This window comes from Apodemus sylvaticus, chromosome 19 (assembly GCF_947179515.1).
Source record: "Apodemus sylvaticus chromosome 19, mApoSyl1.1, whole genome shotgun sequence".
Lineage (NCBI taxonomy): Eukaryota > Metazoa > Chordata > Mammalia > Rodentia > Muridae > Apodemus > Apodemus sylvaticus.
The window spans coordinates 44,314,151-44,340,010 of record NC_067490.1 but is presented as its reverse complement, the minus strand read 5'-3'; the positions used below and the strand labels follow the sequence as shown (position 1 = coordinate 44,340,010).

Below are 25,860 nucleotides of genomic sequence, written 5' to 3'. Positions count from 1 at the left end.
TCTCACTGTCAAAAGTGTGTGAAATGACTGGACTTTTACATGGTTACAGTACAAATGTATACCTTGTATTCTAAAACAGTTTCTCTGCTAACTTCCAGCATGCCAAATTTGTGGATGTGTTTGTTGGACTGTTTTAAGCTACTATGTTTATACACAGTTTATAAGAATCCAGAGTGGCCCTCCTCAGCCTTTTGTAGTTCAGCGCCAGCCTTCCCACCAGTATTTCACAGAGTCACGCGTAGTGCTGTGATTCATATCTTGTGTGTGCAGGGTGCCATGTGTGGTATACAAACTCCTCTATGCTCTGTGCTCTATGTCCTGAGCTGGATAGAGCACACACACACACACACACACACACACACACACATGGGTGTAGTGGCAACTTCAGTGTTGTGGATTGATGTTTGTATGTTCTGTTCCCTCTTAATTAGTCAGATAAGGCTAGAGCCTGTGATTGGGCAGGGGAAGGGAAGATGGAGCTGGAAGTTTTAGAGAAGAGACAGAGACAGAAACAGAGAGAGACAGAGAGACAGAGAGATGGAGACAAGACCGAGAGAAGATGGAGGAAGAAGATGGTTCAGAATCCCATGGCCTAGAAGAGCCGCAGGCAGCCTTGGATATCATGGACGGGCAATAGAGTAATGTGGGGCCCATCTGCTCCTTCCAGCTGTGCGGCTTGTATTTATATCCATTGAGTTTTGTGTTCTCTGTGTGGGTTTTGGGGGTTGCAGATTTACCATTATAAATCTGGTTGTTACATTACAAGTCTTTAGAGTTATCATTTTACTGGGCTACAGGGATCTCAACTGGCTTTCTGAAGGCTTGCCACATGGGGTGGTTGCCCTGGGAACATCTGAGCAGCCAGTAAGCCACAGGAACCATGGGGGCAGGCTAGACCACAGCTGCCAGTGCCTAGCCTGCTATAGCATAGCGCAGACTGTTTTTTTATAGCTACACGCTATACATCAAAGGCTCAAATGTTTCTAAGTTATCATTCTCAGTTATGGACTTGTGCATCTGTTGGAGCTGCTCCGTTGTTATTCAGTGACCAGCAGGAACGGTGGGAACCACAGGCCGGGTCATGGGCACCCTATCTGTCCCTGGAGCATACAGACGGAGGCCTGCAGTCCTTCTGAGACTTAGTTTTCTGTCCTGCGTCCTTTCCTAGCCTTTGCCACCTCTTAGAGGACACTCTTGGTATGTTGAAGGGGAGTGGCTGAAATACACAGTGAACCACGGTAAAACTAAAGCACATTACAGCCGGTGATGGGGCCGAGGATGCAGGGTCACGGTGAAAACACAACGGAGCGTGAGCTCGGAGAGATTTGGATTTAGGGGTGGGGCTTGTTTCCCAAGAGCCGTGCTGTGAGAAGGTCCTGGGTGTCTTGTGATAGTCTTCATCCCTCTCTGTGGGAGGGCGACTTCACTGGCTGGCACAGAAGCTCTCGGGCTAGGTGTTGGCTCTGGTCATCGGGTGGCGGAGTTAGTTCATCTTCCAGTGTTCCGTAAACTCTGTTCACACATGCTCAGTTCAGTGTGGCCTTCTCTGCTTTAGAGAGAGAGAGGAACCACGTTTATCTGAGGACTATTATCTAGTCATGTAGAAAGTACTCAGGGGAATTGGCCTGGGGTCAGGGGTCCAGAGAATGAAGACAGAGAGGCTGATTTTTGGTTGATGTTGGTATTGAACTGAAACCTGTAGTTCTTAGCTTTATTTGACAGGAATATTTTTAAAAAGAGGGCCACTTACACTTGTGTACTGGCTGGTTTTTTGTGTCAACTTGACACAAGCTGGAGTTATCACAGAGAAAGGAGCTTCAATTGGGGCAGTGTCTCCATGAGATCCAACTGTGGGGCATTTTCTCAATTAGTGATCAAGGGGGGAGGGCCCCTTGTGGGTGGTACCACCTTTGGGCTGGTAGTCTTGGGTTCTATAAGAGAGCAGGCTGAGCAAGCCATGGGAAGCAAGCCAGTAAGGAACATCCCTCCATGGCCTCTGCATCAGCTCCTGCTTCCTGACCTGCTTGAGTTCCAGTCCTGACTTCCTTTAGTGATGAACAGCAATGTGGAAGTGTAAGCTCAATAAACCCTTTCCTCCCCAACTTGCTTCTTGGTCATGATGTTTGTGCAGGAATAGAAACCCTGGCTAAGACAAATTGGTAGTAAAAAGAAAGAGGAAACTAATGTGACTCAAGGCTATTGTCTTGGGAAGTTTCAGCCTTATGGGGACGAAGCAATATCTACCTCTCTCTAAGGTTGACAGACCCAACCTTAGTCCCACCCAAATTTCCCCGAAGAACTGCTGTGTTATTAGGCCTACAGAACATTAGTGAGAGGCTACTGACAGGAACATGTGACCCCAAAGCAGCCACACCAGAAAGTGGGGACCCAGCGTGGATAGTGGCTTTCCTGTGGTTGCCCAGATGGAGTCCCCCTTCCCTCAGTCCTAGCCCATATATACGTGTATATACTCACCCCTCCCCCAGATCCTGAGCCCATATATACGTATATACTCACCCCTCCCCCAGATCCTGAGCCCATGAGCAGCTACAGCAGAACTGCATACAATTAGATGGGAGGAATGTCTAGATACTCAGCTTAGGGTCTAGTGACCTTCTCCTTCCCTGAGGGAGGGTCAACAGTCAAGCCCTGGGTGCTGTCTTTTGAAAGCAGGCAGTTGAACTCCTGAAGATGGTGTCCACTGGGCTCAGAGAATAGTCATGCACAACTTGGTCTGCTGTTTTTAACATAGTTTTTCTTAAATAAACATTTATGCATTTGTTTGTACATCAAGGCTGAACTTTCAGTGCTTTGCTTTGTTTTATAATTTTTGCAAGACGTGGTTGTTTCCCTGGGGCAAGAGTCTGCCAGGATCCTCCCATTGTCCTTCAGCACCAGCCTCTCCACCTCTAGGGAAGTTGTTTTAACCCCCAGAGGTGGAGTTCTGCCTTTGTTTTGTAAGTACTGGGCTACTGAGAACTTAATGCTACCCAGCAACAAAGTATCAGACTCTTTATTTAGTCACTGATATAGGATATACACATTTCAACTATTTGACACAAAAGTAAACATTGTTTTGTAAACTCTTTAGAATAGGCTGAATACCCTTAATTAGAAAATCGAAAGTTTGAAATGCTCCAAAACCTCTGATCTGGGACAGCTTTTCTAAGTAGCTCATGTGATAGTTATTAGGAAATGCAGGGACCAGAACAAATGATTCCGAGGGCATCAGTGTGTGTTTTAACGTGTGTCTTTTATGTATGGATTTATCTCACTCACCCTTTTCCCAGTGCTAATGGGACCAGCCTATGCCCTGGTGTGTGCTGGACAGCCTACCATCCAGCCACTTCTTCCAGCTTATGCATTTTTTTTTAACATTATTTGCCTTTACTACAATTTCCTCTTTCTTTCATTTGTCTCTGTCTGTGTGAGTGTGCCTGTAACTCAATATGTGTGTATGTGTATGTGTATGTGAGAGACCCCAACTCAAAAGTTTTAAACCCCTAGCAATTAGCCTAGACATAGTGCAACTTAGAAAACCATCAGCCTTAAGATAGCACTCCTGCCGGCTTCAAAGACCAGCACTCCCGCTGGATGCTGGACGAGCACTCCCCTGGCTTCAAAGAGCGAGCACTCCCCTTGCTTCAAGGACTAGAGCCCCATCCCAGTTCAGAGTAACTGTGTTTGCCCAAGATAACCTGTAACCTTCCGCTGAGCATGAATTGCCACTGATCTCCCCATTCCTTATGACATAGATCACTGCCTAAGCATCCCCTACCCCTTTTCTTTATAGTCTGTTTCTTTAAAAACCCTAGCTGCAGCTGCAAGGGGTAGAACTCCTCTGCCCTGCTCAGACACAGGAGTGGCCCAGTGCACTGGAGAATTAAACCTCATGTGTTTGCATCAAGAACGGTCTCTCGTGAATTTTCTGGGGCTTCATCCTATCCTGAGACTTGAGTGAGGATTCCCCGGGATCCTGCAGTCTTTCATTTGCATATAGAAGTAGAATTGTGGCATAAATCATAAAATGTTCCATCTTATTCACTTTTAAGTGTACAACAGTTTTCTTTATACAGAATTGAAAGTGTTTCCTCGAACAACTCTCCTTAATTTTATGTATAATGTATATGTCTTTACAATATGTGTTCTATAGGTATACTATATGTCTAATTTTATATATATATATATATATATATATATATATATATATATATATATGAAGTTAGGAAATGCAGAGACCAGAACAAATGATTCATATATATATATGAATATATATGAATGACATGTATATGAATATATATATGAATGAATATATATATGAATGAATATATATATATATATATGAGACTAGGTTATGTAACCCAGGCATCCCCAGACTTACTGTATAGCTGAAGATGACCTGGAATACCTTATCTTCCTGCTTTCATCCCATGTCACTGTGCCCAATTTAACCAGTGCTGGCACTGAACCCAGGTCTTTGTGCATGCTAGGCGAGCACATTACCCACTTAGCCACATCTTCAGCCACCACCCAAAATAATTTTAGGTTATATAAGTGCCAAGAATTTATATGAGTGTAAAGTTATAAAAGTGTTAAAGTAGGAAATTTCTAAAGTCTTTAGTAAATGTTTCTGAAATTATTTGCCTTGCTAAGTTTGTGTGACATTATATTTGTTTTTCTTATTTACAGGTTTTGTCAGGTTCTTAGAAGGCTACTATATTGTGTTAATAACTAAGCGGAGGAAGATGGCGGATATTGGAGGTCATGCGATTTATAAGATTGAAGATACGAGTATGATTTACATCCCCAACGACTCTGTTCGGGTCACTCACCCCGACGAAGCTAGGTACGCACCGGCACTGACCACAGAACCAAAGAAATACAAATGTTTTATAGAAACATCGAATGTGGGATCAAAATTCCAGTCTCTGCTAGGGGTTGTTAAGGTCTCTGACATCCAACAAGGACCAGCGGTCACTGCTGAAGCTGCCAGGGGTGGGAAACCAGGCTCACGTGCCGTCAGCATGCTGAAATGAATGCACGGCTCATGACAATTTACAGAGACGAGCAGTGGTTTCTTACAGTAAAACTGCTAGCCATGTTTAGCCAAATGATGACACCTAGTGACACCTCTTTCTTTGTTTGCTGTGTGTGTTGTATGTGTGCACATGAGTGTGGGTTTGCATGCATGTGGAGGCTGGGTGATGGCTGTCCTGTTGTATTGTGTTTTCTGCTGTATTTCCTGAGACACGCGCTCTCTCCAGGACTGGCACTTGCTGTTTTTCTAGTTAGAATGGCCGCCATTGGCCCCAGCGATGCTTCTGTCTGTCTCCTGCCCCGCCTACCACATACCCCACCTCCCCAGCTCTGTTAGAGAAGCCTGCAGCCACAGCTGGAGTTTATGTTGGTGCATACTCATGCTTGTTCAGCGTCTCACTCAGTGGGCTGTCCCTCCAGCCCCTAATGTCATTTGAAATGGGAACCATGGACTACCTTAGTAATTCTGCTGAAAATGTTTCAAGCATACATAAATACTGAGGCAAATCCATATTGTGGGACCTTTTGTAAGACAGTGGTCTCCCAAGATCTTTACAAATGTGCAAGTCATCAAAGAAAAAATAGACTTTTAGATTTTAGAACCGACACGACAGGTGCCTCCTGTGCCTTTTGTTTAGAGTCCCAGTGGCATGTGTGCACACATACACAGAGCTGTAAGTGCCTATTGGGACAGTGATAGAAGCATGTGGACTATAACTTGAGGTTCAGGTGCTGTCATGCTATAACATGCCAAAGGACACCAAGGCATACTTATATTTTATGGTTGGTAATAGTTTAGAATTTAGCTATGCTCTGTCTTGTTTAATATAGTGATTTAGTAATCTTAGAATAAAATTATCTTATGATTAGTACTATGTACTATATAGACATTGTCTACAATCTAGTACAGTTGCATCAATAGCTTGTTATAGGAGGAATGAAGTATCTCCTAATATAATTATAGAGATATGTGATCTAGTAATACAGTGAGAATGTTTGTAAAAAAAAATCAGGAAATAAAATACAACACTACTAAGTATGTTATACATTTGGTAAGTAGAGGCTGTCTGCACTGCATGTTATAGCGACTAAGAAGTTTACTGGAACAATTTCCACTGTAAAGTGTTGTTGAAGAGAATTATGGGCATCTTCATAGAAACAGGAAAGTACTTGGCAAAATTCCACATCTTTGTGATCAAATCATACCCCAAAGATCCGGATTAGAGATGGATCTTTCTACTTTGAATTAAGCAGAGGTCCTTCACAGGTGTGCCCTCCATTTTTGGAGTTTAGCTAATTCCAGATACAGTCAGGTTGGCAACCAAGACTCACCATCACAGGTAGTAGCCAAAGAGAAAAATGCACGATGCCGTTCATAGCGCTGGAGACCAGATGTCTCCTGGGAGTAAATATGTCAAGAGCTGTGGAAAGTTCGATGCTGAAAATATAAAACAGTACCAGAACATTATTTTAAGCCCCAAAGAAATAGGAAGAATGTCTACTTGTTCATGTGTGCTTAGGCATGAGAAGGTTTATATCATAAGGTTAGTTTTTGTTTTTGTTTTTAGTTAATTGAGAGATACAATGCAACTGAAATCCAAATTCCAAGGTGATTGCAGAAGAAAGCGGGACATACAAACCTACTAGAAATTCATATTGAGGGGCTGGAGAGAGGCCTCAGTGGTGAGAAGCACCTTGTTTGCTGTCTTCACAGAGGACCCAGGTTCTCTTCCCGGCACCTGCCTCAGCAAGTCACCAGTAATTCCAACTTGGGTCGGTCCAGTGTCCAGTTCTGGCCGCTGTGGGCACTGCTACTCACGTGCACATAGCCCTACCACACACTAAATAAAACTTAAAAATAAAGGCTTTAAAATTCATGTAGAAAACCAGAAGTTAATCTTAGATATCTGTGAAAACCAGAAACACAAAGGGCAAAGGGGAGGCTGGAAGGATGGCTCGCTGTTGGGAGTGTGCTGTCTTCTGTAACTCTAGTTCCAGGGTATCCTGCACCGTCCTCTAGGCTCCACAGGCATGTGCGCAGGCAAAACACTCATACACATAAAGTAAAGACAAAGACAGTGGAAAAGAGAGTGAATGGCTAAGCAGATGTAGCACTCACAGGGATTAAGGGAACCAGAGAGTTATCTGTGGGGAGAGGACTGGTTATCGTGAGGGCGCCGACATTGATCAGTACAGTCAGGGAAGCGAACGGATCCCACAGAGAGAGCGCTACAAGTCACTGTGGAGAAGACAGACGTAAATTTGTTTTCCATTTGACAAAAATGAAATTAGATTCCAACCTGATAAAACCGAAGAAGCAATTTCAGAAGTACCAAGAGAATTTTAGGAGAACAATTTTATGATCCTGGCATGGAGGAAGATTTCATAAATGAAACACAGAAAGCGTAAGGCAGACAGCGAGCAGCGATGGATGTGAATGCTCTCAACATTAAAAGGGTTCTTAGAATATAGCTGTTTAGGAGGCAGCGGTCACGTAGACAGAACACCTAACAAGGTTTAGGGCGGGCAGCTTCTGAAGGGTTGCTGCACACCCAGCTGCAGGGATCACAGGCGTGTGCTCTCATACCCAGCTGCAGGGATCACAGGCGTGTGCTCCTACACCCAGCTGCAGGGATCACAGGTGTGTGCTCCCACACCCAGCTGCAGGGATCACAGGTGTGTGCTCCCATACCCAGCTGCAGGGATCACAGGTGTGTGCTCCTACACCCAGCTGCAGTGTCTGGTTGAGGAATGCGGAAGTAACACAGGGCCTATATCCCTTGTGATGACTTAGCTAATGGTTCAGCAAGTTAAATCCCTAGTGTTTGGTACGGCTAAATTCACACAGTGCATGGGAGCCTAGAGTTGTGGGACAGCACACAGGGTTTGAGACGTCCTTGCAAAGAGGTCCCTGTGGACCATATGAAGATTTCTGTAACGGCAAAGGAAAGGCACCATGGCCTGAGGATGGCAGCGGTAACTCAAAAGTTGCCTCTGGAGAGGGACCAGGGCTGGTGGGTCTAGAGAGACTTAACTTTGAAGATTGTTTTAGTTACTTATCTAAGTGTAAGTGTGAACTCATGAATAACCCTGAGCTGATGTCTCGTGAGTGGTTGACTGAGATATCTTTCATTCTGCCCTCTTCTATTTCCATGTTAACAACCTTCCCAACTTAAAAGTTAGGGTAACCCACAGCATCTTGGTTACTTTTGTGGCTTTTCTTTCCCCATCCCCTGAAGATTTGTAATGCTCACTGGGGACAACACAGCAAAAATTGCCTTTACTCCTCCCTTACCCCATGCCCCGCCCATGCCTGCCTGGCTGGGAAGTACAGCCACTGCACAGTGGGGTGCACGCTGTGTTAAAGGTATCTTCCTAGAGCTGATCCATTGATCCGCTGATCACTCATTGCTGATCACTGATCGCTGATTGATCAGCAGACACATACCCTAGCCAGAGATGGCTGGGACGACTCAGCTCAGAGAGCACGCTCACTAGTGTAAGGCTCTCCCTGATATGTGTTAAGCCATGAAGAAAACCAGTTTGTGTTTATAACATGCTTTATATTTTTTTAGGTACCTAAGGATATTTCAAAACGTGGATCTATCTAGCAATTTTTACTTTAGGTAAGTTTCTTCCTTTTAAAACACTTGATACTTGAAAATTTAAATGGATAGTGTAAAGGTCACTATAAAAATTACCTTTATTTCAGGAAGAAACTAAAACGATTTAAAGAAATAACTTCATTTTGGAATTTTTAATCATAAAAGTGAAATTGTATTGGTTCTAATTGGAGTACCAGAGTTGAGTTTCAGCTAATGATCTGGCAAAATTAAGTAAAAGCTAATTAGAAATAGGAAACAGTATTTCAATGCTGATGTATTGCTGGTGGCACTGTGAGCGAATAGCTTTGCTGGAATGGATGCAGCATTAAACAGACTGAAACTATGTCGTTAAGAATATGTTTTGGGAGAGAAAACAGAAATCTCTCTTGGAGAGACATTTATAGAGAGCTGACATTTGTGAAGACCTAGTTAGCATTGACAGCAAGCAGGCAAACAAGCAAATGGTAGAGCATTGTGACCAGTCTGCAGGCTGGACAGACAGACGCAGGCTGGACAGACAGACGCAGGCTGGACAGACAGACAGACAGACGCAGGCTGGACAGACAGACAGACACGGGGGTGCTAGATGGAGGAGTCTGTCTGCTGTAGTGTCCAGACTGAGACATAGACTCAAGAGAGTGTTCACCAGTACCGACCTGCGCTGGGGCTGAGATAGGGCCTGCAGCGTTGGCGTGCACTGGCGGTGCACACGGACGCTTTGTATTTTTAAAGATCTATCTTAAGTCTTAATAGAATGAATCATTTATTCGTAAAATAAACACAAACATAATGTAAAGCTAAAATTATTAAGTCATAAGGCAGAGGGTTCTCAGTGAAGTGATTTTTAGTTCACAGGTGCTTAGCGGCTTGCATGTGTGTCTGATTCATCTACTTTACATGAGACTGTCGTCCAGCGCTCACAGCACTGTGAGCTAACACTGTCGCGTGGCGGCGCTGCTGTTTGACACGGGCTCCTGAGTCGTTCTTGGCTATACTAAATTTAATCACGTCATTCTTCCAGTTAGAATGCATATGCTGGGATCTCAGGGCTGTGCCATGCTCAACTGGAAATAACTTGTCTTCATTCATGGCTAAGTGATATGCAGTGGATCTGTTAAGCAAAGGTGGTAAAACCGAGTTTAACAGGCAAAACTGAAATTCATCTCAGTCAAATTATGGAACTAAATTGGGGAAAAATAATTAATGTGTGGCTCTCCCAAGAGAATTGTAATACTTACAATATTGCTTAAATACTGTACTTGAGCCTCAAGATAGTTTCTGGAATTCTGTGTTAAAGTGGATAACTAGAGATACTCAAAACCTGTTGATGTTTGCCATGCATGCGAGCCCACAGAGACCACGGCAGCACGCACAGGCCTGCTCAGGTCTGCATCGGACCGGGTCCTAGAGCTGAGGTGAGAAGTGGACACGTCTCACCCCCAGCCCAGCAGCTATCTGCAGGTGCTAGCCACTTGCAAATGGACATTTAGTTTCCTCTGAGGGAGTCTCACTGGGAAAACACAGTACTCCAAGGATAGGCCTCATGCCCAGCAGCAGATGCCAAAGGAGAATGAGCCCAGCAGCATCCTTGCCTTATAATGTCTTGTTGTGGGTCTTCCATTATTATTATTATTATTGTTGTTGTTGTTGTTGTTGTTTTGTTATTGTTGTTTTGTTTATATATATATATACATATATATTCTTTCTCCTCTCTTTCAACTTTCAGGTCCTTTACATATATATTATGGCTTTCAATTTATGGGATTCATGAGTGTGGAATGAGTGGGTCTGTTTCTTGGGCCTTCTCATGGGCTCTTTTCCTTCTGTTTGCTTGTTTTGTCCAACTCTGGTGTGTTAGTTTTTGTTTATTATATTATTAATTATATATTATATATAACATATTATATACTATGTAATATACAATTACATATAATATATAATTAATAATATATTAATTAATATATTATTATATTATTAGTGCATAAAGAAGTCTGTCATTTTTTTTTCTTTTCTTTTCTTTTTCCGAGACAGGGTTTCTCTGTGTAGCCCTGGCTGTCCTGGAACTCAGTCTGTGGACCAGGCTGGCCTCAAACTCAGAAATCCATCTGCCTCTGCCTCCCAAGTGCTGGGATTACAGGCGTGCACCACCACTGCCCGGTGTTAGTTTTTAATGAGAAACAGAAGAGAGTGGATCCAGATGGGAGGGAGGCGGGAGAAGCTGGGAAGAGCGGAGAGAGGGGATGTTGTAATCAGGTTTTATTATGTGAGAAAAAACCCTATTTTCAATAAAAAGTTGATCTTACGAAATTCGAATCATAATTTTTTTTTGTTTAAAGACCAAATTTTATCTGTACAGAGACTGTGTTAATTTTTATGATTACTTTCCTAGGACATGGTTCACTGTAGGAGCTTACATCATATTCTTACCCCTGTATCGTTACGAAGTTCGTAGTTACTTTTGCTCATGTGTAAACTGAGGTATAAAGCCAAGGATGCTATACTCCAGTGTCCCGTCTATAGAAGCACATTCACGGGCAGGGTGACTTGGAGCGAGATACGAGATTGATTTCATCACGCAATAAAAAAAAATTACATGTGCCAATCAATGAATGGACAGGACCCGCATCATAAATGGGTGTTTCTAGTGCACATGGTTAAGCCGGGTGCTGAGGCTTTAATCTAATTTCCAGTCATGTTTGTAATCAGCCGTGTTGGCAGCACTCACATAGTGGCATTGCCTCCGTGGAACGCCAGGTGCGGGGTGACTTTAGCTCACAGGTCCTAATTCCCTGTGGGAGCCAAGACCGTGAAATGTCTTTGCTTCTGTAGTTCTTACGTCTGAATTCCCTTCTCAGTTACAGCTACGATTTGTCCCATTCGCTTCAGTATAATCTTACCGTCCTGCGAATGCCCCTGGAGATGTTAAAGTCAGAAACATCCAAGGCGTGCCAGGAGAGCTTCGACATCTTTGAAGACGAAGGATTAATCACACAGGGTGGCAGTGGTAGGTGACTTCTGCGTTTGGTATGTTAGCCTGCGGCGTCTCAGCCAAGCCCCTCCCATTCCTCATCCTTTATCCCTCGGTTCCCTTTATCCTTTTGGGTTTTTAGAGACATGAACTTGACCAGTTCATTTTTAAAGCCATCCCTAATCACTGTAGCTGGACTTTGCTGCTCTGTGGTGTCCTCTTTCTGATGCTCTTCTCAACCCTTCTCCACCTTTCAACCCTGTAATAGATAGAAGAGGAGAAAGGATGTGACCAACACCACCAACCAACCAGCCAACCGACCTCTTGGGGCCTTGGCACTTTTTATACAATCCGAAAAGTTTCCAGAGTTCCAAACATCACCCAACTGCGGAAACTATCTGCAGCTGGCAAAATCATGCCTCTTCTAGAGCACGAGGCAAATCATAGTCGGCTGCGATGGGTCAGTCCAAAGCAGCCCCATATCCCACACTTGGGATTAAAATGAAAACGTGTTCTTAGAACATCTCTGTGTTTTTGTTTTTTGTTTTTTTTTGAAAGAAGCCAAAATTCCCAAATTGTCACTACAAATCACCATGCGATTTTATTTATTTATTTAGGCCCTCCAGAAACTATATGTTGTCAGTTTTTAGAAATCATTCATAAACTTTCTAATGGAACATATTCAGATCTCGTCTTTTGGTGATGTCTCATGAAGAATTACATTTGAGTACTGTAGAGTGTACACTGTCTTATTTCCACTCAGAGATGATTGTGAACTGCTGTGTGGGAACCAAACCTGAGAATCAAACCTGGGTTCCTTTGCAAGAGTAGTAAACGCTATTAACTGCTGAGCCATCTCATTAGCCCCTAGATTTTTATAAGTTAAATTGAAACACATTCAGCCCAAATAAATTCCCAGCTCACATTTTGAAGGGAAGACAGTGGATTATTACCCGGCTGCTGTTATCTAGAGCTTTTAATCCATTCGTGTATAAATATACTTATTTCTCCTTTTTCACTACGTGCAGGTTTTGTGATACTCACTGCTATTTAATAGTAAATGTCAGTATGTTTGGCGATTTCTCCACGTGAAAGCGGTCTGAGAACATAGCTGATGCCGCTTGGGAAGTCGGAGCAGTGCCCCACCTTACCGCAAACCTCCCGTGTTTTCTAATCCTTCTCATTCCCACAGCAGCCCCTGGTAGGCGTGGGCAGAGGCCCCAGACAGCCAGGGGCACTCTGGACCCTCCCCGCCACGGCGCTGGAAGTCCTGGTCCCCGGTGCCATAACCTCAGACTGTCCGTTTGTCTTCATTCATGCATCTGTCATTGCATCCCTCATTTGACTCCCATTTTCTTTTGATTTAAAGACTCTGCTAAGTCAGAAAACCCATTTCCTGTTAGACTTCGAAGGAAACAGCCACTGCCCTGGTGCAGAAGCTCATGGTAGACAGTCACAGAAAACAGCACGAGAAGCGAGAAGCAGCGAGCCGTCCGGGTGTGTCCTCTGACCGTGTGCTGGATGTCAGCCAGTGTCCTATATTCCTGTTAACCAACTTTTGTCTTTCAGGCGTGTTTGGGATCTCTAGTGAGCCTTATATGAAGTATGTATGGAACGGCGAACTTCTGGATATAATTAAAAACACCGTGCATCGTGACTGGCTATTGTATATCATCCACGGGTTCTGCGGGCAGTCAAGTATCCTTTCTGTAAACATTTAGGATGCACGCCATTATGCTGTGGCAGTGTGTAGAAAGGTCGTACATCGTAGGATTGTAATTAGCACTCTGGGTACCTGTCCTAGTTAGGGCTTCTGGTGCTGCGATGATCACCAAGACCGAACCCACATTGGGAGCAAAGGGTTTATTCAGTTTAGCTTACTGCTCACCATCAAAGGAAGTCAGGACAGAACTCACACAGGGCAGGAACCTGGAGGCAGGCGCCGGTGCAGAGGCCTTGGAGGGTGCTGCTGACTGGCATGCTCTTTTTGGCTTGCTCTGCCTGCTTTCTTGTAGAACCCAGGGCCACCTGCCCAGGGGCGCCCCGCCCATCGACAGCCATTTTCCAGCTCCCTGAAGTAGCAATGTGATGAGGAATGTGTATCAGATAGAAAAGGCTGCAGTAGTAACTGCGGCACAGTGGCGTGCAGACCCAGATGGGAAAGGACTGTCATGGAAGTCTGCGAGTTAGACTGCCGAGCTCAGTTTGATGACAACTTGGCTTTTCTCCTCCTGCAGGTTGACTTTTCGCTAATTCCAGATAATGTAGAAGCCTTTCAACAGGGTGCCATCATGCTGTGAGGGGAAGGAGGAGGGGGAGGAAACGGAGGAGGGGGAGGGGAGGAGGGTGGGGCAGACACAGGGACTTTGAAGCGGAGGGTGGGGCAGACACCTGGCTCACTACTTTCTAGTCAATTTAACCTCCTGATGAGATTGGTCCTGAACCACTTTTGCCTGTCTAAAAATACAGTCTTCCTGGGCACAATGTGAGTTTTTCCCTACCAAAGAGGATGTGCTACAGCAGCTCAAGACTGTTTCTAAAAGCACAGTTCTGGCCTGGTTTGTATTTTCAAGAGCTAGCTCAGGGCCTGGCATATAGTAATTATAATAAATGTTTGTTTTTAAAACAGTAAACAGCGTCATAGATTATCATTTTAAAGCTCATTAGTCTAACTGATGAGTCTTGGCTGTCGGTGATCAGGCATTTAATGAATTCTGGAAGCCTGGGTGGTGGTAGGAGTAATTGCTGTTTATGAAGCATTTACTACAGGCCAGACACCAGAAATTTTACACCAATTACCTCCGCTCATCCTCCAACAACCTAGCAGCAGTACAGATTAGTTAGTGATTATTTTATCCAGCAGGCTGACAACTAGAAGTGTTTCAGAGTTTGGATTTTTCTTTTAGATTTTAGAATATTTGCCTAAACCTTAGATAACTTGAAGATAGAATTCAAGATTATTTATGTTTCATATATACCTTGAGACCGAAGATGTTTACATGGTATATTTATGGTACCTATGTTTTGACTGACCCATAGGACAAGGTCAATTTCACACGATTTGGTCATAGTAGCACTCAAAAAATTCAGACTTGAAGGCATTTTTGATTTTTAGATCACAGTTGTTCAGCCTGTAGCTGTTTTTTGGATTGACTTCTCAGTAGGTGAGGTTGTAACTCAGGAAGTTAAATAGGGTGATGTAACTAAAGCTGTGTATTCATTGGCCACACTGTTCCCACCGGCACCTCCCGTGTTTAAGCCTCGGATCGCCTTTGTGGTCTGAAACCCAGTCCTCCCCTCGGTGTTGACGATTCTTTTCCTAATTTACACCTAAAGTTAAAGGACACGTGCCCCTGTGGAGAGGCATGGCTCCAGTCACAGTGCTTCTAACAGTTTTACTTGGTTACAAGGAGAGACACTTAAATCCATAAATCAGTGGATTTAAAAAGTGGAGTATTTTTAGTCTGGGGTATTATCAAGGAAGTAAATAATTCTCCTGTGTACGTCCTTGGAGAGTCATAGAAATGAGCACTTGAGCATGTTGGGTGTCGCCACCGCACCTGGACAGATCTGAGGAACTGTTGCCCTGTGTGATTACATTCTCCATGGAGCTTTTAGTGTCTTAAGGCTACTGGACAAGATTATTAAACGCATAAAGGATAATGATCCTTGTAGCTTTCTGTCCAATCACAAATGGTGAAACACTTTAACTTAGTTCTAAGAGCTGTTGATCTACGGACGACCAGTGTACGTGACCCTAATAGCCAGAAGATCCAGTAAGTTTGCTGGGACGCGCTTCCTCAAGAGAGGTGCAAACTGTGAGGTAAGACGACAAACTGCACTGTTGTAATTTTGTAACATTTCGTGTCAGCTTCTCTGATGGGGACAAAGCTACTGACTTCTAAGTAACTAACTTCTTAACATCCGAATGTATTTTATTTGTGTGCATACACATGTGCATGGGTATGCGTGTAGGGGTCTGCACCTGTGCATATGTGTGCATGTGGTGTGGTGGTCAGAGGGCAAATTGTAGCAGTCCTTTCTCTCCTAGGGATGGAATTAGATTGCCAGGTTTGTCAGCGGGTACCTATTTTGCCCACTGAGCCACCTCACCAGCCCCAATCAGTGGATTTAAAAAGTGGAGTGTTTTTAGTCTGGGGTATTATCAAGGAAATAAATAATTCTCCAGAATTCGAAACTCTTAAGGAAAATGGGCCAATCTGCAATGTGCTGAGCAGTAAGCTATCTTAGAAAGAGCTGTGCAATGGCATTTTGAAATGTCCACTGTTTTGGAGGGTCAGCCATATCTGAAATACTTGGAAAATGAGGACGAAGCATCCAGGCGCCCACTGAAGAGTCAGGAAAGGAAGTGTATGTGTGACAGGGAGGCACCGTGCAACACGGGGCACTCCTCCCTCTTCCCTCTCTCTCTCATATTCGCATGTCGTCGCGTCTCCCTGGTGCCCTTCTCTGCACAGACCCTGAGTCTTGAGTGTGAGTGACTGAGGCATCGGGCTTTGATCCTAGCTTTACGTAGCAACGCTCTTCTTAAATTTCTATCAGCGCTTCAAGTCGTTTTACTTGGTACTTTAGGAACAATTAAAATGTTGTGGCTATATTACTTGCTTTTGAATAATGAAAGGGTAACCAAGCCAGGTTCTCAGTGCTTCTGGAAGTTTCCCTTCTATCTGTCTGTAAGTCACGTGTCCTCCAGAGTCTCCTCTCTCCCCTGGAGTCCTTCCGACACCCAGTGTTACTGGGATCTTTGCTCTTCAGAAGTGAAAGTTTTAGGTTCTTTGTTCTTTATCTCCTGCATAATTTCACCCAAAGGTTTTTCTTTTCTCTGGCATCTCACCATTTACACTGCTCAAGCGCTGTTTGCTATTTGGGGTATTGATATTTTGAGTCCATTTTCTGCTTTTCTTTTCTTTTCTTTCTTTCTTTCTTTCTTTCTTTCTTTCTTTCTTTCTTTCTTTCTTTCTTTTGGTTTTTTTTTTTAGACAAGACTATTAATTTATTATCTTATTTGCTAATAGTACAAAGGTTTTATTAAAATTTTTATTGAGCTTATTTTTTTATTTGTATCTCTCATCTAGCCTCTCTGAAGTTTATTGATTATTTATATCTATTAATTTTTATACGCTTGTCCATTTTCTGCTTTTCTTTTCTTTTCTTTCTTTTCTTTCTTTCTTTCTTTCTTTCTTTCTTTTGGTTTTTTTTTTTAGACAAGACTATTAATTTATTATCTTATTTGCTAATAGTACAAAGGTTTTATTAAGTTTTTTTATTGAGCTTATTTTTTATTTGTATCTCTCATCTAGCTTCTCTGTAGTTTATTGATTATTTATATCTATTAATTTTTATACGCTTGTCTTTTTTTCTTTCTTTTTTTTGTTTTTGTTTTGTTTTTGTTTTTTTGAGACAGGGTTTTTCTGTGTAGCCCTGGCTGTCCTGGAACTCACTCTGTAGACCCGGCTGGCCTCGAACTCAGAAATCCACCTGCCTCTGCCTCCCAAGTGCTAGGATTAAAGGCGTGCACCACCACCGCCCAGCTGTCTTCTTTTCTTTATTACACTTCAGTGGCTCTGCTTTTCCAGCGTGCACTCAGAACACCTCCTTTAAGACGAATCAAGTTATAATTTCACTGTGTACTCGAGTGTTCTCATGTGAAAGTTGAAAGAGCACGGGCTATGTTTAACTGCGCCCTTCTCTCCAGGGTGATGTCGCCAACGAGGTGGAGACCGAGCAGATCGTCTGCGACGCCTCCGTGATGTCGTTTACCGCAGGCAGTTACTCTTCTTACGTCCAAGTCAGAGGATCCGTCCCCTTATTCTGGTCCCAAGACATCTCAACCATGATGCCGAAACCGCCCATTACACGTGCGTGGGCCGGCCTGTCGGGAGCTGTTTCTGTCGGCTGTCATTCAGGATGATGACTGCTGTCACATAACTTGAATAAGTGGCTGGGGTTTGGTGAAATGTTGGTCCTTTGAGCAAGATTATGTGGAGGAGTAACTTTCATTACCTTTCTGTAGTGAATTCATTCTTAGCCTCAACTGTTAGTAAATTGTGTGCTATTTTGCTTCAGAAATAGCAGACTCACTCAGATATAACGCTGACTGAGTGTCCATCAAACTTGACAAAGGTTGGGAAACAAAAGCGCTACGTTGGTTGAACTGCATTTCTTTTCAGTGGTTTGAAAACCCGTGAGTCTCTCCTTTCTGCCTTACAGTTCCATTCGCCTTTTCTGTTCTCAGTGGACCAGGCGGACCCCTTTGCCCACGTGGCTGCCCTCCACTTTGACCAGATGCTCCAGAGGTTTGGCTCCCCCATCATCATCTTGAACTTAGTGAAGGTATGACGGGCTTATCAGATACGCCAATGGCCTTGCCAAAGACCAAAGGCATTGGGCAGCTGTGCTCTGCCTTCCCCAGGAAAAGCCGGAAAAGGAGGGAAGGAGAGGGAGACAGAGTGGGTGAGAGGTGGAGGAAGGGGCAGAGGACGAGGAAGGCAGCGAGGTGTCCGCTGTGCCTGCTGTGTGTGAGCTACTGTTCCTTGGTCTTAGCTTCCTTGTCACTTCTGGGCTTGCCTTGGGGAGCTGGTGCTAGACCTTCCTGAAGGAAGAAGGTGATTTGGTCTACTAGGCTCCCAATTTCCTGTGTGAACTAGACCTACATTAAATTCCTTAGTCCCTCACCTTAAGAAGAATGTAGATCAAATGGCTACACCGTCACCTTGATACAGCCCCACCCCCTTGACAGTTAAATCAGGATGATCAGATAAACCATCTAAACAGTCCCATAACCCCAAAGAAATAGAAGTAGTCATTAAAAGTCTCCCAACCAAAAGAAGTCCAGAACCAGATGGGTTTAGTGCAGAATTCTATCAGACCTTCAAAGAAGACCTAATACCAATATTATTTAAACTATTCCACAAAACAGAAACAGAAGGAATACTACCCAATTCATTCTATGAAGCCACAGGTACTCCATATTTTCCCTTGGAGATGGAACAGTTTCTGTCTAATCAGGAACCTGTCACAATGTCCTTTCACAGAGGACTTCATAACAGATTTTTTTTCTACTTCTATCATGTTTAATGTTCCAAATATATTTTAAAAACTGCTTGACTGCATATTACCTTTATCTTCAGAAGATATCATGTATATTTTAGAGGCACTTAACTATTATAAATTATTTTGATGACTTAAAAAATTAGAAAAGTAAGGCTGGAGAGATGGCTCAGTAGTTAAGAGCAATGACTGTTCTTCCAGAGGTCCTGAATTCAATTCCCAACAACTACATGGTGTCTCACAACCATCTGTAAAGAGATCTGATGCCCTCTTCTGGTGTGTCTGAAAACAGCGATAGTGTACTCATATGCTTAAAATAACTAAGTAAATAAATAAATAAATAAATAAATAAACAAGTCCTTTAAAAAATTAGAAAAGTAGCAGTTATATACACAGTTTGGAAATTAAGGTGGAAAATTTTAATGAAAACCTTTGTTCATCAGCTGCTAGGCCTGGTGGCACAGACCTATCATCCCAGCTATTCAAGAAGCAGAGGCAGGGGGATCACAAGTTTAAGGACTACTATGCTACAGAGTAAATTTTAGTCTAGCTTGAGGAACTTAGTGAGACTCTGTTCCAAAGTAAAAAGAGGGGAGGGGTGTTTGTGGCTCAGTGATAGAGCCACTACATGTCTACATGTGTGAGTTCCTGGGTTCAGTCCCTGGTATTGTACAGACTGTGATAAGTCTGAGTGCTTTTCCAGTAAGTATAGATTATTAGTATAGAAGCAAATTACCAGGAAAGCAGCAAGTGATGAGCTATTAGTGGAACAAATACCTAACTCTAGATGAGAGGATCTTGTTCCTGCTTTATGGAGTGTAATTGAAAAGTTCTTGTAAATAGAACCCTGAATATCTACACTGCTTGGAATTCTGTGTTAATTATGCTTATTAAAAATGCTACTTAATGCCTGTAACTGAACTCAGCCTGGTCTGCCTCCCTGCTGTATGCCTGTGCAGTTTGAAGTGAGTTTAAAAAAAAAAAAAACATTTATGTACAAGGTGGCCAAGCATGTGGAGACAGAGAGCTAGCCCCAGAGCACCCTTCCTTGCGGGAGGTGTAGGGTATTTGCGGTTAAAGGGGGGTGGGTAGGGGGTGGGAGGTGGGTGTCTAACCAAAAGTGGACGCATTGATGATCTGCACTTGTGCAGTTAGATTGCATAGCTCTTCACAGGATGTGAGTCCAGAGGATTTCGTTAGTGTCCATGTGCTCTGAGGGTGGACTTTGGTCTCCTGGTGTCAAACACTCACCATTCACTTGTGCAAATCCAATACGGGATCAGAGATCCCAGTTGAAGCAGACAGAAGTGTATCAAGGTGTTGGAAACCAGCTGGGCAGTGGTCGCCCTCACAACACGTGGTCAGAGGCGTGGCCTGACGTAGACCACACGTGGTCAGAGGTGTGGCCTGACATAGACAACACGTGGTCAGAGGCGAGGCCTGACATAGACCACACGTGGTCAGAGGCGAGGCCTGACAGAACTCATAGGAGGAGACTGCTCTAACCCAGTTAAGAACTAGTGAGCAGAAGGCAGGAGGGAGCAGAGGATCATCTCCGTTCTCCACAGGTCCAGCAGGAGGATCACCCCCAGTTTTCCTCAAGCCAAGCGTAGCATCGTCCAGGTTCTCCTCAGGCTGAGCGGAAGGATCGTCCTGGTTCTCTCCTGCTATGGCCAAGTAGGAGGATCGTCCAGTTTTGGTTCTTTTCCCAGCTTTCTGACTCCCACGTGCTTTTGACTTTGTGTGTTTACTTTGAATACTCGAGGCCAACGAGGGGGTTTAAAATTGTTGGTCTTTCATGTTGGTCTGACACTGACAATAACCAGCGATCAAACTAGAGAATAATTAGAAATCGAGATGCTGTTTCATAGAACAGGAAAGAAAGTCTTTTCACATGTGGCTTTTTAAAAAAAAATGAAGCAACATTAGAGTTTATTAAGAAAACGATTTAATGAAGATTTTTAATGTGGATCTAAGAGCGTGGACTAAGAGCAGGGCGACAGGCACGTAAGAGAGTCTCTGTGATAGCACATGCTTGCAATGTGTGTGCACCTCTTGAGAGAGAATCATCAGAATGATAAGGTTTCATTTGATTGGCTCATAATGAGGCTCGAAGCTAGGACCTCTCACATGCCTGGCAAGAGCCCAACCACTGAGCTACACTGTCAGCCCTGTCAGCTACTCTGTTAATAGGATAAAGCAGATGCTGCTTCTTTTCACGTGGAGGAAGGTCTTGGTAAGTTGTGGTAAAGTCGTCCAAGATGTCCGTGGCTGTAGGATGACAGCAAGGGCTGCTTCCTTCTCACACTGCTACTGGGTGAAGTTGCCAAGAGGAAACACTGGGTCCTGGGTAATATGTGCTCTTAACTGCTGAGCCAGCTCTCCAGCCCCACCTTTAAGACTTTAAAGGTAAAAAGTATCTCAAATGTTTTTGATAAAGGAGAGGGAGAAGAGAAAGCACGAAAGGATTCTGAGTGAAGAGCTGGTGGCCGCCGTCACGTACCTGAACCAGTTTCTGCCCCCGGAGCACACCATTGTCTACATCCCCTGGGACATGGCCAGGTACACCAAGAGGTGAGTGAGAGACACAGCTCCTTCGGTTTCCTTTGTGAGACTTAGGTGAGGATGTTGTGCCTGTCAGGCGTCAGGCTTTCCCCCTGGGCAGTCTGTCACCTCCTCCCTTCTGATCCTGACAGCACTGGTGCCGCCATTTTCTATTTCGTTCCCTACTCTCGGGTCATCTCTTTACTAGATGAGCGAGCAGTAACTCTGTTGACAGGAAGTCCTAGCTCCTCACTTTGTGCATCAAGCCCCACCAGCTGGTTGGTTCCGGAATGCTGTAACTTTAACTTATTGAGGGCTGATCTGTTTGAGAAAACCTGGTCTTTACCTAGAGCTAGTCCCACCCCAGGGTGGTCCTGTTGCCTGTCGCCCATCTCCACCACCACCCTGTCCCGTGTTTTCTCTCTTATCCTCCAAGATTTGGTTCAGAACTAATCTCTTCTAAGGGACCTTTTCCCACTGAGCCTTGCATTGTCCTCTTCCGAGTGTACCATGCATCACAGAAGCTCCAGGTTACTTACAGTCACCATCTTGTCTTGTATGCATTGTGGTTTTCCCCTGAATCTTTTTATGGAGTTAGTGCACTTCGCGTACTCGGGCACCCACTTCCTGTAGCTTGGTAGTTAAGCATTTTGAAACGGTCATATTAGCTTATGTTCCCATTTATCTCCCCTGCTACTGCACTGTGCATAGGCATTGCCTGCTTATGTAGGGGTTTGACTGGAGCTACTGGGAGAGGGAAAGGCTCACGGGAATGCTGGGTGCCAAGAGTGAGGACTATGCCGGTATTTGGTATGTTATTGGCTTGCTAGTTATTGAGTACACATTATACTTCCAGCTTCATTATTTCCGTGTTTCTGTTCTATAAACTCCAAGATTAAAGCAGACAGGTCCCCAAGCATCCTTCCCCCGTTGGTGCTGTTTGCTTTAGAGGGAAGAGGAAACGTGTATTGACACCTAAGTTCTCACGCTCCTGCTTTCCTCCCCCAGTAAGCTGTGTAACGTTCTCGACCGGCTGAATGTGATTGCAGAAAGCGTGGTCAAGAAGACAGGATTCTTCGTGAACCGCCCTGATTCTTACTGCAGCATTTTACGGCCAGATGAAAAGTATGTGTGATAGCTTAAAATCTTAACGCAAGAGAAGGGGAGAGGAAGCATTTGCTGGACAAGCTTAGAGACCCCAGTTCAGCCCCTGGAGCCCCCTTCCCCCCCATCCCCCGAAAGCCTGCCATCCCAGCACAGAGGAGGCAGAGATAGGCAAATCCCTGGGGCAGAATGGCTCAGCCGCTTAGCTTGAATCCCCCATATGTTAGGAGAGAAATGGCTCCCGCGTGTTGTCCTTTGGGTACTGTGAGGTACACAAGTGTCCCCCCACACCATTATCACATATACAAAGAAAACATAAGTCAAGGTGTTTGTTCTTATGTACAAATGTTCTAGGGGCTGGGGAGAGGGCTTAGTGAAAGACAGCACTTGCTCTGTAAGCGTGAGGACCTGCTCGTGAATGACCAGCACCCATGTGACAACCTAGGCATGGCTGTGTGTGTCTGTAACTCCAGCATTAGGAAGCAGAGAGAGATGTATGTGTTTGCAGCTCATGAGTGCACACATATGGACACACACACACAGGTGTGTGCATGCACACAGTCAAAAATATTATAAGTACAGGAAGTCTATGCTAATTAGAGGGTGGATGGATGGATGGATGGATGGATGGACGGATGGATGAACAGTTTGTTGGGTAGTTTCAGGGAACTGTGCAGGTCCGTTCCCTGTGTGCTTGGGAACTCCTACGGTGGTTATGAACCTTCAGGAGGAAGCCACAGGAGTCTTATCATTCACTTTGTAGAAGAAACATTACATAAAGCATGTATAAAGTAAACTTGTCTGTAGTGAATTTATTGTTTGCTGTTTAGTAGAACAGGGAATCTTTCTGACTGACAATTCTATTTTCATGAAAGTAGAATCTGGCACTATGCCATGGTGATTGGCTCACAGCTTGCTTGTTGGTGGCTTCCAAAAAGGACACGTTCCTTATTTCTGTGTCAAGGAACCATTATCATGTATTTCCAGTGTTTGGTTCTCAGTCAGCACCGTTAACTACGGTGGTGGAATGAGGAAGCCCAAATAAGGCAGGGTCTATGTTTGGGAGCCGCCTTCTGCTATAGTTTGCAGGGTTTATATTCTAGGGAATTTAAGGTCCAGGGAGGAGACAAAGCTGAAGAAGGTTTTACTAGGAAGGCGCCTGCAATTGTGTGTGGTCACAGAGGCTGGAGAAAGATAAGGGCTTGAAGGGAAGCCGGGACAGTCTGGCAGAACAGAGAGAGGGCGCCCAAGAGGGACACAGGCCCCTAACGATGCTGCCATCCTGAGCTTTCTTTGCATATGGTGACTGACTGTCTCAGTTATTCACACCTAACAGAGCAAGAGAGCAGAAGTATCTGATGTCAGACATCTTCCCTTCTACTGCTGCAGCTCTTAGAATCTACAAATATATATTATATTATTCCCGACCCCTTCCAAAAACAGAAAACTGGGTTGGAGCATGGCGTAGTTGTGCATGTGCTCAGGGGGCCAGGGCTGGCTTAGTTCCCCGCACTGGACGACAGCGGAGTGTAACGCCTCTGTTTTTATGCACAGGTGGAGTGAACTAGGTGGTCATGTGATTCCCACTGGTCGGCTCCAGGTACGGATAATATTATACTCGTAATGAGTACGGTCAGTGTCCATGATGTGTAATGTTTTGGGGGCTTAAGACTTGGTTTTTGTTTTGCTTTGTTTTGTTTTATTTGGGACAGGGTCTCTCTATGCAGCCCAGGCTAGCCAGACACTCACTCTGTAGATCAGGCTTTCCTCGAACTCACGGAGAACCTCCTGTTCCTGCCTCCCAGGTACCTGCTGCCAGACCCAGTTCACGTTTTGTAATGTTTTCTGTTAGCGAACATGAAGAGGTATTCGATGCAAAAGTATTAATAACTCTGAAAGGTTTTTTTAAAAGCCTTCTTGCTAGTGTTTAAATCTTATATAAATATGGATAGCTGATACTCTACAGCCTATATATTTTTCTACATATAAACTTTGTTTTTTGTTTTTGGTATTTTGGTTTTTTGGATTTGTTTTTTTTCGAGACAGGGTTTCTCTGTGTAGCCCTGGCTGTCCTGGAACTCACTCAGGTTGGCCTCGAACTCAGAAATTCGCCTGCCTCTGCCTCCCAAGTGCTGGGATTACAGGTGTGTGCGCCACCACCGCCCAGCTACATATAAATTTTTTATAACTGGAAATTAAAAACAAGAATATGGAGATAATAGGTCAGATCGGTTTTATAAAACAAGCTAGTGTGCATTACACTTGTTAGCTATGCTCCTAGCATGACCTGGCTTGTGACAATGACGGCTTTCTGCTCTTTCAAAGGACCCAAGCCTGGTTCCCAGCGCCCATCCCATCCCACCCTTCTGGAGGGTAACTCTGCTCCAGGGAAACTGATGCTGTCTTTGACCTTTGTCGGCACTAGTGCATACACTAACACACACACACACACACACACATACATGCACACACCCCACAAATACACATATAGGAGCAATATCAGATAAAAACTCATATTTGACTAATTAGTAATTATTAGAAAATAGTAGCTGTTTGCTTTATCTTGTTGAGCCTGCAAAGTAAATCCAAATACAGATGGGTTTAGGGATGCCGTGAGAGCAACACCAAATGAGCGGTACATACAGCCTTATATGATTAGCAAATTGTTCTTTATTAATTTTGAACTATACCAAAAATTAATACTTGTTCAGGATTGGCACCCACAGCTTTTCCTCTGTTACTTCAAGAGAAGAATTTCCCTGTGATTAGAAGTAGTGCAGGCGTCTGAACAGTGACCTGAAAAGCTCCCTATGCTCTCTGTAGACCGGTATCCTCCGCACCAACTGCGTGGACTGTCTGGATCGCACCAACACCGCGCAGTTCATGGTGGGCAAGTGTGCCCTGGCTTACCAGCTGTACTCCTTAGGACTGATTGACAAGCCCAACCTGCAGTTCGATACGGACGCAGTGAGGTAATCCTTATCTGCCGCCTTGAGAGGCAGTGACAGAAAGCACCCTTGACTTACATGGTTTTTTATAACTCGGTTCTACTTTTAGCGTCTCAAAGGTTTATAGCTAAATGACAGCTTTCAAGTTAACTTATATTTCTACTACGTGTCTGTATATTACTGCCATTGGGTATTGTGTTGTTTGCTTGAATTACCATTAAACACCGTTTTTTTTTTTTAAGATTAAATTCAAAGTACAGAGACAAACTAATAGATTAAATTAAAACCCAAATGGCACAGATAGATGGTACAGCTTGTGCACACATGCTGAACTAAAGGTACAAACGTGTAAGACAGATTCTTCACTCAGGATCACTGTTCCTGAGCCGACTGTCTGTTGGCTCAGCGAAAAGAGAAAATACATGGCTCGCATGTCTGCTGGGGTCAGAGTGTTCCTGTCACCCTTAGGTCCATGTTGAAACCCTCACCCCAAAAGTGGTGCTATCAGGGGTGGGATCTTTGGGACATGTTTAAGTCTAAGGGCAGAGTCCCTATCCCTGGGATCTGCGGCATATTAAGAGTG

General features: G+C 44.1%; 1 protein-coding gene across 1 annotated transcript in view; it reads left to right on the top strand.

Moving 5' to 3' along the window:
* Nucleotides 1–25,860, top strand: part of Fig4 (FIG4 phosphoinositide 5-phosphatase) — a 109,845-nt gene that overhangs the window by 24,444 nt on the left and 59,541 nt on the right. The window contains exons 4-14 of the mRNA XM_052164536.1: nt 4,690–4,846; nt 8,613–8,663; nt 11,498–11,646; nt 13,180–13,308; nt 15,333–15,433; nt 17,327–17,489; nt 17,867–17,964; nt 21,122–21,255; nt 22,234–22,350; nt 23,884–23,929; nt 25,153–25,301. Coding sequence (XP_052020496.1) covers nt 4,690–4,846; nt 8,613–8,663; nt 11,498–11,646; nt 13,180–13,308; nt 15,333–15,433; nt 17,327–17,489; nt 17,867–17,964; nt 21,122–21,255; nt 22,234–22,350; nt 23,884–23,929; nt 25,153–25,301 — 1,294 coding nt within the window. The remainder of the gene's footprint in view (nt 1–4,689; nt 4,847–8,612; nt 8,664–11,497; nt 11,647–13,179; nt 13,309–15,332; nt 15,434–17,326; nt 17,490–17,866; nt 17,965–21,121; nt 21,256–22,233; nt 22,351–23,883; nt 23,930–25,152; nt 25,302–25,860) is intronic.